Source organism: Corvus cornix, chromosome 1A (assembly GCF_000738735.6).
Source record: "Corvus cornix cornix isolate S_Up_H32 chromosome 1A, ASM73873v5, whole genome shotgun sequence".
Classification (NCBI taxonomy): Eukaryota; Metazoa; Chordata; class Aves; order Passeriformes; family Corvidae; genus Corvus; species Corvus cornix.
In genome coordinates this window covers 5789988-5806610 of record NC_047057.1, presented here as the reverse complement: position 1 = coordinate 5806610, position 16623 = coordinate 5789988, and the positions used below count along the sequence as shown (strand labels likewise).

The following is a 16623-nucleotide window of genomic DNA, read 5'->3' as shown; positions in this document are numbered from 1 at the left end:
TAATTATGTTAAAATAAAATGGTGTAGGTGTTCCAGCTTGAAGAGTCATTTAATACTCAACTATGGGGAAAGAAATATAGTGAAAGTTTGCCAGAAATACTGACATCAGTCTTCCATTTCAAGAGCAATTCAGAGTGATTCCAAATATAGTTGGTCCTATTAAAACAGCTCTTGGGTAAGAGTGCAAACTACATCATCATAAGAAAGAAAATCAGAAACATATGCTTCTAATGGTAGGAGGAATTTTAAACAAAGTCAGCAATTCAGTGTCCTAATAGTAAATCAGAGAAAAGAGGGGAGAAAATCTCTACGTGCCAACCCCATCCTTTCAGGGTGAAGTTTGGTGATAAACTCTTGTCTGGTCTTTCAGTTTCTAGAAGGAAAACCAACTTAATGACACCAGCAGGAGGAAGCCCCACTAGATAAGACACAGACCATCTTCCCCACCCTCTCACAGAAGCAGCCTTTTGGATTCCCTTATTCCAGTTTTGTGGCTATGTGGAGGGAGCAGAGCGGACATGGCCAGTCCCTGGCAGATTCTCTCTCTGCAGGCTGAAGTTTGGCCTCAGCCACAGCAGCTGAAATCAGCAGCAACACCATAGAACACCCGCTGTTCCCAGTCATAATCCAGAGATGGCACAGAGCTCTCTCTGTGGGAAAGCCAGGATTCTGTGTGGGCTCAGCTGAACCTGAGTTAGGAGGACATGACAAAGGAGCAACTACCTTTGGAACAGTAAATCCCCATATGGGCTATGGCTCTTTTCTTAGATGCATCAATCCAGGAGGCACTGGGGATGAGGAAAGGAGGCTGTCCAGCACATCTACTGTGTATAAAGCCCTAAGTTCACACTGCACAACCACACAAGACAAAGTCCTACAATCCACATGGGTGACCTCAGCTCGGGCTTTCTTCCCCCTTTTGCTTTGGGCCAAGATTCTCAAGGGAGCCTCGAGGAGTCATGTAACCAAGTTCAACGACTTTGAATTTTCCTATTGACCAGAATAGCATTAGATCATATTACCCATACCTATTTGTTAATGACGAGTGCTCGTTTACCCATGCTGGTGCTACATGGCTTGGACACCATAAATGGCAAGGACAATGCCTTCAAGACATAATAAACACTGTGGGACACACAGCGGTTTCCCTCAACAGTAATTTTCTCAGGAACACACAAAAAACACAGAAGGAAAAGTTTCAAACTTCATGAAAATTTTCAGCTTCCCTCCCAACCAACCCACTTGTAGTAAATACAAATCAGACAGCCTTTGCTATTACTGTAACACAGAAAGGGGACAACTGGCATTTCTATGTAAATGCCAATAAAAGCTACATCTTTTTGGATCATGTCATGTCCACGTCTTTGCTGTGGCTTGCATAAGAGAGCATATATAAAACTATGAAAAAGTCCTTTCCTCTTTGTTTTCAGTTAGAAATCCCCCATTATCCCCTTTAAGAGCAAAGCTGTGAACAGCCGTTGTTTTCTCCTCTAATTATCAAGTTTACAGCAGACATGGGAGTGACCAGATTGCTTCGGTCTGGAGAGATGCTTCTTGGCAAAATGCATTCTGCCAAATGATGCTGCTGAATGTGAACTCTTCTGCTTTTGGTGGACAGGAAAAAAAATTAAACAGCTGAGAAACAAACCCACACCAATGTGGACTTTTCAAACCAGTAGTTCAGCATAAGATAATTACTGCACTCAGAGCCCAGTCCATCAAGGCCTGAATCCATTCCAGTGGCCTGCAGGGAGTGGCTGCTTAGCTGAGGCTGTAAAGATATGTGTGTTTAAGTCCAAAAAGGTCGCAGTTTAATCCCTGGTGCGTCAGCCAAGACAGGAGATATCACAAAGGTATGAAGATATTTGAAGCAGGTTGTTATTTTATTTGGTGGGAACCAAACAGATTATATATAGAAATTTGGACTGATCTCAGAAGGGGACACTGCTGGTGTGCAGAAATGTATCTGGCACAGCTCACTGCTGCACATTTGTCAGTTGGTTTTGGTTCAGTACAGAGCTGTAATATATATTACATTATTTGCAAAAGCTTCCTACCAATATCCCTTCTCAAAGTTATTGAACAAATTTTCAAGAAAAATATATAAATCCTGCTATTTATATTTTTAAGTGCCTTCAAAGAAGAACCTCTTAACACTAAGAAGGCTTGAATTCACCTATTTCTACTTTCCTGGACAAAAAATTAAGGGTAAGTCAAGGAGGCAAAAGCATTCCTGTTTAATGTAATGCTCCATAATTTTCATTTGATAAAACAGCTGGCAGAGTAAAAGCTGTCACCTATCCTTAGGGAGATGATTTCATAGTCCATTTACTGATACAACTTGTCAGTATTAAAACTAACCCACAGGCTTCTGCACTTAGAGAGATTTAAGACCTGGGCTATATAGGCAGATGCCCGTGATAGCTAGAGACACAGAAATATGGATGCAAGCAAAGAAAATGTTAGGCTTTATTTTGAAAACTGGTTTGGTTAATAGGCTTAAAGTCCTATAACTCTAGAAGCACAACCCCTTACTAGGGCCACTCTTAGTTCTGGATAAAAAAGATCTATTCTGATTAAGCCAGCGCCTTAGGAACATAAGACACAATTAAAAAAATTAGAATTTCTGATTTAAAAAAGATAATCAAGGTTTAATTTGGAACAAAATTATCATCAGCATTTCTTTGGTCAAACTGATCACCAGGGCAGAGCCCTGGTGAGTGTTCTGTATGTCTGCCTTTGTTAAAAGATAAATTCTGTACCTACAGATTTTTTTTAACTTTTTTTCCCTTCAAAACTCTTACTGAACACAAACAAAGTGCTGTATGAGTAGCATTATGAGAAAACAATCAATATGTATCACAGTTGACAGCTGCAGACTTAGTTGGTCAAATAGCAATTAATTTATGCAGCTGTCAGTTCAGGATATTTTGGATATATTCCAAACACAGAGGTTGCTGTCAGGTTTAACCTGATGCAGCAGAACGTGGGATGGAGTACAAATATTTCCCCATTTTATTATGGTCAGAACCAGCCCCCTTCTACCAAACTCTGGTTTAAGACACCTAGAATTGTTACCTTAATGAGACACAAAATTTAATCGTGATTCATCTTCTATAAATGAAAACAGGAGGTGTAAGTTGCCAATGGAGTTGTTTTAAATTCACACTGGAGTCTCAGAAAAACCTGCCCACTGATAACATTACCGTTTAATTTCATATAATGAAGGCCAAAATACAGCAGCTTGTGTTTACAAAGCATTTTAACATGCAACTGAGAGCAAAAAACTGCTTCGGACAAGGAGTACTCATGAAAGCTGTAATTTCTGGTAAGATTTCTGTTTCTACCTTCTTGAACTGACACTTCTTGAATACTTGTTTATCCTCCCTGTACATTCTGATCCACTTAGAAATGCATATTTGATGATTTCCACAGCAAATGAGATTTGAGCTCAGATGCAGCTGTGTACCTTGAGGATGCTTCCAGCTGGCCAGATGATTCTTACCTTGCATTTACTTGTTCTCTTTATGCAGTGCTTCACAAATCATAACTCTACTTCACCACTCCAATAGTCCAGTGTTTTATGAGTTACTGATGCGGATTTTAACAGCATAAATGTAAGATAAAGGATTATTCATTGAGTTACTTGGACTATGCATCTAAAAACTTACCCACCATCAAAATATGAGTACCCTGAGGTTAGAAACTAACTGGTTCCCAACAGCACATCACAACAGTTTATTACAAAATACTGAATTCTTCCAGTTCATGTTTTAAGACAAAAGTAGAGAATAAAGGCAAAATGCAATAGGTTGATAATAACAAGGATATCTTCACTTCCCTAATGTCATGAGACATTTAAACAGCTTCTGTACTTCTTCCAAATGAAGAAATTACTTTCATGGAAAAAACCCACCCTTATTTTCAGACAAAACATTCCAGATTACCTATGAAGAATCTTGGGAGAAAAAACAGAAGAGGAAGTATTTTGCCTAATGAAGCCACCCAGGAGTATATTGAGTACATCCTCAGCTGCTTTTAGGCACCAAGACATCCTTGAAGTTGTGAACTGCAAGCACTGGAGAAAATGCTGTCCCTACTACCAAAGGCATGTGCTTGCAAATTAGCTAACTCTTTGGTTTAAACCTGTGGGTGTAACAAAGATAGACCTTATGAATCTAGATTTAAAATTGAGTAATTTATCAAACTTTTAGATCTTATTTAAAAGGCTTTATCCATCTTAACAATTCTTTTCTTTTAGGTAACAGACAATGGCAATATAATCAGATACCTGTACCACTGAACACAATCATAATCATCTTCCTGAGTATTACTGGAAAATAGGGCATATATTCTCATTCTTCAGCTAGGAGCTCTGAAAGGACCCTGGCTTTGTTATTCCACCTCTGCACAAAACAGGCTCCCCAGGGAAGCGGTCACAGCACCAAGCTTGCCAGAGTTCACGATGCATTTAGACAATGCTCTCAAGCACATAGTGTGAGTCTTGGGGTGTCCTGTACAGAGCCTGGAGTTGGACTCGGTGATCCTTGTGGGTGCCTTCTGAGTCAGGATATTCTGTGATTCTGTGTGGCACAGAAATAGACACCACCTAAGGCTGACAATTCTGCTAATTTGGACCCTTCTTAGAACTCTTTCAGAAATCAGCTGTTACTTCCTTGAATTATTTTAAAAGTTGGAGCACTGAATGACAATGTGCTTCCATGTCCTCCTTCTAACATGGATGTGCCATTTTTTGAGATGAGTCAGGATATGGGGTCACCTTGGAGGACAATAGTTATGCCAGGGAGATCTGGTAAACCACCACCACCACTCAGGAGAGAGGACAGCTGCGTCACCACTCAGCAATTACAGTGAAATGACTTATCACACTATAATCTCCTTGAAGGGACACAGCTGTCTGGGTGGGCAGGGTGTGAAGTCAGGCTGAGACACAGAAATGCCACGCACCATCTCTGCAGCCTGACCCAGCACACTGCACGTGAATGAAACTGTGCAAGACCAGAGAAGATAGAAAGGATTCTGGGATTACTGCTTCAGAGGGGATTTTTCTCTCTCACTTGATGTATTTTAAGGATTTTTTAAGATGCCTTGATCTGCCTACATCTGCTTACATCTAATCTAGCATGAAATGCAATCCAGGCAGTCCTGGCTGCAAGTCTTCCCCTGCAAAGTTTCCAGCATCTTAGTGATGAAGAATGGTGTCAGCTTTGTTTCAGGTTTCACATTTTTTTCACTCGGATGAGTTCTTTGTAGCAAAACTATTTGCTTAACGCCGAGCCAACTGCGAGTGCCAAGGCAGAGCTGCCCTGTGCCATATCCACATATACAGGGTCAGATTCCCTTTTGCCTGAAACCCGAGAAGGGCAATTCATCCAGTTTGCATCTCCTTGATCCAGGAGATGATCTCATGGTTTAGGCTGATGTCAGCCTCCAGGCATGCCCAACTGTCCCCCTACCCTGAGTTTTGTAGATCCTGGCTCCTTTCCACGCCTGCCTGCCTCCCTAGCAGGGATTTCTGCAGAAGTGCACAGCTGTAAGGGAGGCTCCACGGGCAGACACTGAGGTCCCTCCAGGGATCCAGATCAGCCCAAAAGATGTACGGGGACAATGATGAAGCAAATCCACGCACGGTGCCAACAAATATATTGGAAGGGCCCTACCCCAACACCACTGACATCAACGTCATTAATGGTACCACTGGGTATCACCCCTGAACTGGTGGCTGCATGTCTGAGCACCCTGAGCCATCCTTGGGGATGCAGGGCCTCACTTGGGAGCTGGTTTTTGGGAAGCCCTGGATTTGCAGTTGGCAAGGTTTGGAGCATAGATGCACAGGGAGAGCAGAGTCAGCCTTCTGTCACCCCAGCACAACTGCAGTGGCATGAGCAAGCCAGGTTTTTACAAGTAAATCTACATAAAAGCTTTCTCTGAGAGTGAGTACTTAATACAACAACCAGCTGTCTCTTCAATTCTTGCTGAGGCAGCCGATCTTCTTACCATTATTCACAGAGGAGGAAAAACAGGGGAAAAAAATAAAAAAGCAGCAAGCCTGTTTGCTGGAGTAAGCAAAGCACCAGAGAAATTATGATACCTGACAGACAGAGATGTCAAGTGCTTTTTTTTGTTTTTTTCATTTCCTAACCATCCATCCATTTCTTGACAGAAAAAAAGAGCTCTTACTGCTGGGGTGCAAAGAGGTAATTAACCCCTTAAAGGTCAATCCCACAGCTTTCTGTACTTGCGCTACACATCTAATTACCATCAGTTTTATATTAGCACTTACCAACACAGGATCTGAATGTCTCCTCTTTAGTTCAGCTGGCCCTGTACTCTGCTGTGTAACCTCTGACAGAAAAACAATTACCATAGGAGAATAGCAGTGGGCACCAGCAGAGCCTCCAGACTGGGAAACTGGCGTACGGGACCACCCAGGCCTGCAAGGGCTGTATTTTTTGACCCAAAGACAACTGTGGCTTGAATAGATGGGTCTGTCCCACAGAGTCATTCAGGAATGTTCATCTGAATTAATTAAATGCCAGAATTTATGTTAGGGCATATTACACTTCTGCATGGCCAGTTTTATTCAGAATTAATTTAGCCTCTGATTCCGAGTTAAATTGCACAGAAGAGTTTAATAAGAGGTAACTAATGGGTTTCAAAACTAAATTTGGATTTGTCTTCCTGGAGGCTATGGGGTCAGCTCTGGAGGGATGGGGCATAACAGAGATAAGAATCTGGGACAGAGAGGTTTTTCAGGGAGCTTGTCAATGGGCCGCTGAAAAGGAGCAAAGAGGTACAATTTTTTAATTACCCCTGCAACCTTCATGTAAATCTTGAGAAGGGGTGATTCTTCCACACTTGTTCTCTTTAACATGAGGAACAGCACTGCCTCCTAGCATGGAGCAAGGGGCCCCTTTGACCATCATCTGATTTATGGGAGAGCAGGCGCCCTCACACTTCCACCCACATTAGGAAAATCTTTCATTGCTGTTTTTTGTTTAGTTTCACGTTGGGTATAGCCCTGACCTCCCAGGATTTGCAGGAGGACACCTCCCCTCCTCACTCCCTGTTCTTTATCCCAGCAGCAGCTCCTGGCTGTAGGTGCAGGCATGTAAGGAGTGAGGCAGTGACTGTGCATGAATCACTGCCTGAACATCCTGTCTCCTGAGGAAACGGGGATGGAAAGCACCGGCAGAAGTTTAGCTGACCTGCTAGGAACAGTTCACTCTGTTTAACAGGAAAAATAGCCCCAGACCTCAGTAAGGCAAGGATGTGATTTGTAATAAGGAATTAAACGGTGCCTCTTCCAAAGGATCTAGGATAGCAAAGATGAGGGGGAGAAGGGAAGAGACACCTAAATATTTAGAAATTATTTTTAAAATCCCTGTTCAGCAGAAACTAGCTAAAGCAGAGTATGATTTGCTAGCTAGACAGTATTGCTTAACAAGACACGTGCACATTACTGCCATTAAGCAATCAATAAACCTGGGTGCAGTGCTACACACAGTTTATTGTTCTTCCCCTTGCTTTGCTCTGACTCAGCACTGAGTCTGTACGATTACACAGGTATTACCCAGGCAGCAGAGAGTTTCTTGTGATAAATTGTGGTGTAGCCAAGGGGAAAAAAAAAACCAAAACCAACCCCACAAGCAAATCAAGCATGTTTTTCTCCATCTGACTTACAAGCTTTTTTTTTCTCTTTAACTAGAACCTCAGACTGCTGCTTCTCAGCAGTCCAACTCTTCAAACCATGCACTGCCTTCACAAACCTGTCTAGCAGACGATTCCTCTTTCAGCGTGTTCACACCTGCACAATTACCATAAGTGGAAGAAATTTCCTCTATTCTACAGCAAACAATGGATAGGATTGCATTTCTCTTACTGCTCAAAACCAGAACACAGTTGCTTTCAGAGCAGATTATGAAACTCCCCACACGTCAGGTCAGAAAAAGTCTGTGTCACATAAAGGTGACTATGTGCTGTTGTTCCCCACAGCCAGCTAATGGAGCTGTGACAGTCCAGTTCTAGAGATCCTATTTGCCTCCTCAAACAGATTCTAAGCCATTCTAAGCATGTTTTCCACGTCTTAATGTCTCAATTGAATACATTAAGAAAACTCCCCTCTTGATGTAGTACCAAACACAGGTGCCCAGTGGGACCCTCACCCTGCTCTGAAGCCTCCGAGCAAGGGGAGCCTCCTCACGAATTTCACTGTAACTAATTACTGTCTGAAATTAGGCACATGCTTAAATGCTTTGTCAGGCCCAGGCTCCTGGATTAACTGCAGACTCAGCCTCTCCCAGTACATCACTCCACAGCGAGCTCCTTCCCACTCCATCCCCACCCATCCCAGTCTTCAGGGAATGTTGCCATGGATTTCCACGGGACACAAGAGAGTCCATATTGGAAGAACCCTGTTAAGGTTGCTAGGCATAAATATTGACTTAACGGCTCTTCCGCCTTTTTTCTTTTTTAAGAACAGATTTGTTGGCCATGGCTGGAAAAATAGAATTATGGAGTATGCATGATTCACTCTGGCACTCACACAAACATGCAGATCAGTTGGCTGGCAGCTCGGCTCCTCTGTTCGCAGAACATCGCTCCTAAAATGTGTCATTTTGTTTTGGCAGCAAGAGCGTCCAAGCCCACAGACAGAGAGATAAAATCTCCCACCTTCCATGTTCTTCACATGGGGGTCACTGACCTCACCCTGCACAGAATATTGGATTAATACTCCCAACAGCTTTTCAGTTCAGACACACAGAAGGACTGACAGAAGTTTTGGTTTCACACTAAGAGCCTGGCCCAGAAACCTCCCCTCTCGCACCCACTCTCCTGGGTCTGCTGACAGAAGAGAGGGCAGGAAAGCAACTGCAGGTAAAATTGTTTACTCGAAAGTCTTTCCAATAAAGGCTGTTTCACAGCCAATAAAAATATTGAGACAGAAAATAACCCTTGTGACAGAAAAGAAAGCAGCAGTGGTGAGAGGGGACCCAACGCTTCTGCTCACTGGATTCATGTTTTCATCACCAGGCTCTACTGCCTATAGTACTCCATGCTCAGACTTTTAATCCTGAATGCAAAAAAATGTTCCTTGAAATATTACTTCAATACACAGAATCATTCAAATTCTCTCCCATATTGACTCTGCCAGATCTGAACGATTTGGCAGGACTGGCAGGGAGATGAATCTTGACCAGAAATTCCTGAGGGTACAAAGTATATGGGACACTGTGGGTATTGATCCTGGATATGCCAGCACAATCTCTGAATGTTTCTAAAAACCTGCTCACCCTACACAGGGGCATGAGCAGCTCACCTGAGAGCTGGCAGAGACTGTAGGGAGTATATTCAGGATTTCCTACCAGACCCCAATCTGATATACAACTGGGGAACTCAAGAAGAGTTGCTGCATTTCACAACGCTTAGCGGAGGTCTCCCAGAAAGCACAGAGCTTGTAAGGAAGAAAACAAAATTCTAATGATTGAAGATAGGAGGAGAAAGTCCAGTGTAAGACAAAAGATCCTTCTCTGAAGGATAATTAAGGAGTTTGCCTGCATTTTAGCTAGGCAGGGTGTCTTTGGGACTTTCATCCCATCAGAGTTGAAGCACCCTCAAAAGACACAATGAAAAACCAGACAGGGAGATTAGGATCAACCCATGTTCATATTTATATTTGCTTTGCATCCATCCTCTGTGTCTCTACACCTTCCCCTCAGGGAACAGGGACCAACTGCTCTTGCCAGGCATCCTCTGCATATCCTCCAGATGAGTTGGTTCAGGGCATGGTACATTAACGCTGTGGCACCTCACAGCTCTGCAGGGAAGCCCAGGGCTCTGGAGTCCCACCCACTCATTAGACAACACAAGAACTAGCCATCCCCACTCGGTGTTAAGCTACAAGAAACAAAAGAAGGGCACTTAGATGGAGCTTAGCAGCAGCTGCTCAGGATCCATTCAACTGCTCTCAAATCTATTTTTACTGACAGCTTTTGAAGCAGTGAATTCATTGAACAGAGAAACAGGTTGATATCCCTTCTCCTCAACTGTAGGCAGACTCTAGATTGTTATTTGCTAAACGTTTCCTTGGTGGCACATACAAATTCAAAACTGCATCTGTAGGCAAGGATGTCTATTTTCAGAATAAAGACAATGACAGGCAAAGTTTGTATTAGCAACAGCTAAGTAGAAGACAGCACGAGATAAAAAAGGGACATTCTCTTTTAAGGCCTTAACGTGCACAGGACAAGAGATTGAATAGATCTAATTGCATGAAATTAAGGAATTTTCCGCCCACTCACTCTCCTGCCCTTGCAGCTGGAATAGCACAGGGTGCTGCCTCCTGGTTTTTCAGGAAATTGTTTGCAGGGAACAGAAACGTTTCACCATGCAGAAGCAAGAAATAACCTAAATGATTTCTCTGCTCTACCAGCTCAGGGTCAAGGCTGATGCAAGGCAATTCTTCCTGCACGTGGATATTGCTGCTCTTACACCACACACAAGTACCAGGGGACAAACCCATCAACATAAACACTCTCAAGCTGTGGTTATGGGCCACTATTGCCTGGTTACAGAGATGGCAATGGTTGAGTTTTATGATAGGTTCTCAATAACACTACACAGCAAGACAACATGCTGCATTCATCACTGGGTTTACATTGTACTGACCCGAGGCAGGCCCAGCAATAGGAAGGCACTGCTACAAATAGTTGTAGCTATTTGGAGTCCCCATTTATGTCTCTCCGCTGAAAAGGATCCCCTCTGCCTACTGAGATGACTGAATTTGCCCTTGAACCAGCTCCTTTGACTTGGGCTGTCTGAGCTTTTAGTTCATCCAGTAAGTTTTTAGGATCCGTTTTGTCACGCGGTGCCCAGATGATCAGCCATCAGCTCTGACACGACCAAGCACTGGGGCAAGAAGTCCCACTTGGGACAGAAGTACAGCAGGAATCAGTGCTCCAGTCCAATGTGGAGTTAGTTCTATGTAATTGCACTACCTTCAACTCAGTGAGAAGAAAAGACACTTTTAGAAGTTTAAAACCAACTACATGAACCAATCCTAAAGTAACCAATCTCTTTTCATTTTCTAGAATGAAAGTCAAGGGTGTTGAGTTCAGATCCAAATGTCTCAAGTCAGGTGAGATGAATCCCACCTTCAGGGCATAAGATGAGGAAGAGGTAAGGATCAAGCCTCTAATAACTACAATGAATTCACAGCAATTGAGAAATGCTTTTTCGTATCTATGTATTCCAGCCAAAGTAAGGAGAAAACACATCCCCCTTCCAGAAGTACAGAGGTACCACTCGTCTGCATGGCACAGGTTAACACCATCTCTTATGACAATTCATAACATGTCATAATTTTAGAGCAACTAGGAAACAAACTGTTTTAAGCATTTAAAAATTATAACCCTGCTCCTGCTCTCCTCAAAGCCTGTGACACAACTGCTGACATTCTTAGTGGATAAGGTCTTTTTATGGCATTACAGACTTACTCCAGCCTAACTTCTCTTCTTTCCCACTTTGCAGTTATCTGGCTGCATTCATAAAAAAAGAAAAGGAGCATTTCTCAAAACAGTTTCAGCACCATTTAAATTCGCGTGATCTTGTCTGCCTGTGATGGGCTGAACAACTCGTCAGTCACATCTGTCAATCACTGTTCCTTAAATACAAGAGTCTAACTGAAGCAAAGAGGCAGAAATGAAGGTCGGGTACTCACTTTCTCAGCACTGCAATTTCATTCTCTATGCTGCTTTCCTTTCCCTTCAGTGCCTTCTTGGGAATGCATTTGACTGCAAAGAGTTTCCCACTCGCTCTCTCTTCAGCCAAAACAACTTCGGAGAACGCACCCCTGAAAGAAGAGAAGAAAAGCCCTGGTTTAAAGTGGTGCTTTTCCTTTGAAAGCTGTTAAGTGAAACACAACCATCGAATATAGTTCTTCTGGTGTCCTTTGGAAGCTGCTCTTGTTAAACACAGAAATGACATTACAAACATCTTTCTTTGCCTTTACAAACATATGGAGACATTCACACTCATGCAAAACATTAAAGGCTTACCAAACACAACAATTTTAATAAAAAAATCACAGTCCAGCAGAGATATGAGCAGAGCTTGAAAATGAGAAAGTACCATTTCTGTACACAGGGGCATGGGCCATAGTCTGGCTGCTGACTTGGCCAATGATGTACTTCTCCCCTTTCTGAGACTTTTGGAGGTTTAATTCACAAAGCAACACAAAGTCCCCAGGACTAAGTGACACACCAGTGCCAGGAATGCTCCTGGTTCCTCAGTCACCACAAGAGGTCAGGGCCCCCACTCTGGTCCTCCCTGGCTGCCCAGAGCTTCTCCTCACCGTTGGATCAACCCTGACTCAGACTGCATCAGAATTTCTCTATGTATACAGAGTTATTCCACAACACAAACTGATGTGTGTAACCACTAAAGCCGAAGAACTAGATTAAATCACAAGTCCAAACGTTGGCCTTAGTAGCAGCCTCCCTATGGTTACCCCAGAGAGGGTTACACAAATAAAGAAACATCATCACAGCAGCCAGTCACTAATTGCCAAGAGTGGGCAGTGCCTCTCCTTCATTAAGTAATTTCATAACAGAGTACTATTTTTTGCACTGTCAGTGCTTCCTCCCAAGCCTCTGGACCTGACTGAGAAGAGGCCAAGAAAATGTTACAGTCAGTGCTATACACACATTTTTTCTGTTCCCAGAGTTTTTTGAGCATTTGAGCATCATTCAGACACTGCTACTCTGGCCAGACTTTGCTGTGTTACATTAGGACCATCCTTATGTTCTAGAACTTGTTACTGGTTTAGCAGCAAGAAACTGGGCAAGAGAGAGCATTGACCTGATGAGGAACAGCAAATCATTGTTCCTATTCAAGAAAACCTCCTCCTGAAGCACCCACTTTGTCCAAGAGAGATCAGATCCAAGGACTTGTCTAACCCAATGACAACTGAAGGATCAGGTAGAGCAAGCTGGTCTAGTGGGAGGTGTCCCCTGCCATGCCCCTTCCCATGGCAGGGGGTTGGAACAATATGATCTTTAAAGTTCCTGCCAACCCAAACCTTTCTTTGATTCTGTGATCCACCAGCTGAAGGTTTGTGTTTTATTTATAAGAAATGAAAATAGTATTTCCTTTATTATTTCCCCTCATCAGCAGATTATTCTGCTCTCCTACGTAGCTCACTCCGATAAATGCTCAGGAGGGTGCTGAGCAAACCCAACTACGCTCCAGCTGGCTCTCAAAAGGCTAATGTTTGGTCACAGCATCATATGGCTACCACCAACTTTCTCTGGCTTTCATTCCCTACAACTGCTGCTTATCTAGATGTTTGTGGATAAACAAAAGAACTTCCTTTCCTGGGCAGGCTCGTCCTTTTTAAATCATGCACTTGGATGACACAACCAGGCAGCTGTGACCTCACCAACAGCTCCCAAGTTGCAAAACAGCCACATGAACCAGTAAGTGGATAAGCAAAAGGAAGAGGCTGCTGCTCTGGAAACAAAGTACCTGTTTACCCAGAAATGTTTTTGGAGCCAGCAGATAGGGAAATAGTGATAGGAAGTTTAGGAACGGATGAAAAAAGACTTTTGCATGCTGTTGTACACCAGATGTTTGACAGCTTGTCTTAATGGGGCAGTGATCCTATGAACCAAGAATGTTTTACCTCATTTTTACTAAAAAGGACAGAATATGGCTATATTTATGCCACTTGGAGTAGCAGAATGATCCACTGTTTTCTGCTTTGTATATAATCCACCACAGCATGTCACAGCGTCACGGGCTCCAATTTAGGGTCCACACAACTGATCCAAATGGCTTGCACAAATAAGCCACCCAGAGAGTTTTTAATTGTGTTTTTTGCTTTCCTGTTATCGACAGCCCTAGCCATTCAATTTACCAAATAAGGTTTTCATCCTAACCCTCATGCTTGGGACAGCCAGACCAGAACTTCAATAAAACCCTTTTGCTGGAAAGCCCTAAGACCTCTCGGTGCTTACCAGCTTTGGTTGCAGACCAGAGCACCCAGAAACTCACAGAGCTGCTCCCAGCTATATTTCATGAACCCCTTAAGTCGTGTCTACTTAAGCTTTCAACACTGCACTTCACTCCAGCTGTGTCTTGAACAAGCTCCTTGCCTTCAGTTAAATGCTGTGAGAAGCTGCAATATTCACACCAGTCGTTTACTGATCACACAGCTCTCCAGTGTTTATGACATTATAAAAACACAGGGAGCTCCCATCCCAATCTAGGTTTCACTGCTGATCTCAGATAACAAAATAATGGAAATCCCTTTATTTCCCCTCTACACAATAAAGCACTTCTATTTCAGCTGGCTCCATCATTTCACTGGACTTTTTCCTCCACTTACCAGGACAGATATGGTTTCACTGGTTGGAAATAGCCTCTGTGAATTTAAATGAAAATTTTTTGGGGAGCTCCGAGATACTCATGCAACCCTATTCCCTATCTCCTTAACAACCTTTCTCATTAAAGCATGAAATAACCTGAAGCTCAGCTGAAGTGTTTGGTCACATGTCAGCCCTGGGCACCGACAGGGTGCTTTTTCACATTGATTTTTGTATGAGGCCATGGCATGAAATTGCTAATGCTGGGAAGAGTTCCTGGGCAATGGGAGGGGGAGAGCTGGGGTGGATCTGCTGGGAAGGCAGGAGGGAGATGCGAGGAGGCAGAAGTGAGGCAGTCTGCTCTATCCTGTGCATTAGACACACTCCAGTGCTCGCAGAGCAAGGGAGGGGGGCAAAGCAACAAGTCAATGCACAGAAGAAAGTAAAGGGAAGTGCTGGAAGGAAAGAGAAGGAAGGGATCAGATGAAGACAGGGATGAGAGTGCTAAACAGGGACTCAGCAACATCGGGCAAGAAGAAAGAAATGGTGGGAGGGAGCACCAGCAAGGGAGAGGCAGCAGAGATTCTCCTGGAGTCTGCTGGAGTCAGGGAAGAGTCAAAACCAGTACTGAAAAGATGGGAAAGCAATTATCGTAATTTCAAACATACAGCTGAATTCATGCACCCTTAGTGACACAGTCCAGCCTCCACTAAACCTCTCTTGACTCAGGCATGAATAGGTAAATACTAGACAGCAAGTCATTTTCTTGCTAACAGCAATATATCCTACAGCAAATCCCCACCTCCTCAAAAAAGTTCCCCAGAACTACCAGCGTAGCAGGCTTGCTAAAGACTTTTTTTTCCCAAAAAGGAATTAACATTGCCTTTAAAATAATGATATTAATGAAGAAGCAATTTATCTCTCAGAATTAATTACAATTCTTTACTGAGGTTTAAAATTTAATTGTGTGCCAAGTTCTATAAAGAACCTTGGGGTTGGAAAATATTGCATTTTACACCATCAACATGACAGGACTTTTATGAGAAGGCCATGGCTTCCACTAAGCATCACCAAGCAGTGCTGCATGATAAAAAGGAAAAAAACCCCACAATAGTCACACTGTGGTACAGATTTTTTTTTTTTTTAATTGGGAAAAGAGGTTAACTAGTTAAAAGTTATGATTGTAAATGTGTATGCAATGGTTGGGATGCACCATTCCCTTCAGCTGGGAAGGAGATAATTGCAACCTTTCCAACACACGCACGGACAAAGTTTTCACCTCTCTGAAGAGGAGCTTCAAAATCCTTCTGGAATTTTCCCTGTCCTGCCTGCAGATCATAGCAAACAAGTGAAAAAGTATCATGGCTTTGAGGAAGTAGCACAGTGGTGGAAATGGGTAAGCAAGAAACTTCTGCAAAATGAAACCACTTTTAGCTGCCAAAATCCATGTGCAGCAACAACCTATTTTTGCAAGTTTTCACCATGTTAGCATTTACCCTGGAGGAACTGCTCTTTTCAAACTTCTAATTAAGGCATGGAATAATTTTATGATTTAGATAATTTCCATATGAATTAGGAACAACGTAAGGAAAAAAAAAGAGGTTAAAGGACTTGATGAGTGACATTGAGATAACAGCAAATTCTAGAGGGTGCTTGAGATGTTTTGACTCCTCACCCCTTTGCACACACCTGGACTATGCAGTATCCTATGAGATGCCAATCTTTTAGAGTTTTAATTCATTTAAATTATTTCTCATGCATTATTTTTGTTTTATCTAGATTTAAAGATTAGAATTCCAAGATTAACATTGGAGTATGAACATTATTCATACCCAAAGAGACTGGATTTTCTATGAGAAAGCAGTGATTGCAAGGCTAGGCTGTCCTGCAGATCAAAGCAAAATAAAGAACAAGTAAGTTTTTCCTTCTTCTGTTGGAACTATAATTTAATATGAACACTTAATTTCTGAAATACAGTGAACAGCATATACTGTGACAGCAAATCTGTTCTCATTCAACAAAAAAATTGCTGTGACAAAAATACTGACAAAATGAAGACAAAGAGCTGATGGAAGGACAAAACTTCACTTTTTCCATTCAACCTCCTTGTTGTGCAGTTTTCCACTGCATTAGCAGGTGCTCTGTCACTAAGTCAACAGACATAGCCAGGAAACAGATTTCACATCTAGGCTGCACATAGCTAATGTTCTTAATTATGATACAGTTGGCTTTCCATTTG

General features: G+C 42.6%; 1 protein-coding gene across 3 annotated transcripts in view; it reads right to left on the bottom strand.

Annotated features, from left to right (window-relative positions):
- Positions 1–16623, bottom strand: part of CAMK1D (calcium/calmodulin dependent protein kinase ID) — a 210512-nt gene that overhangs the window by 108331 nt on the left and 85558 nt on the right. For all 3 annotated transcript variants that reach the window (XM_039570647.1, XM_039570648.1, XM_039570649.1), the window contains exon 2: positions 11741–11872. In XM_039570647.1, the coding sequence (XP_039426581.1) occupies positions 11741–11872 (132 nt within the window). The remainder of the gene's footprint in view (positions 1–11740; positions 11873–16623) is intronic.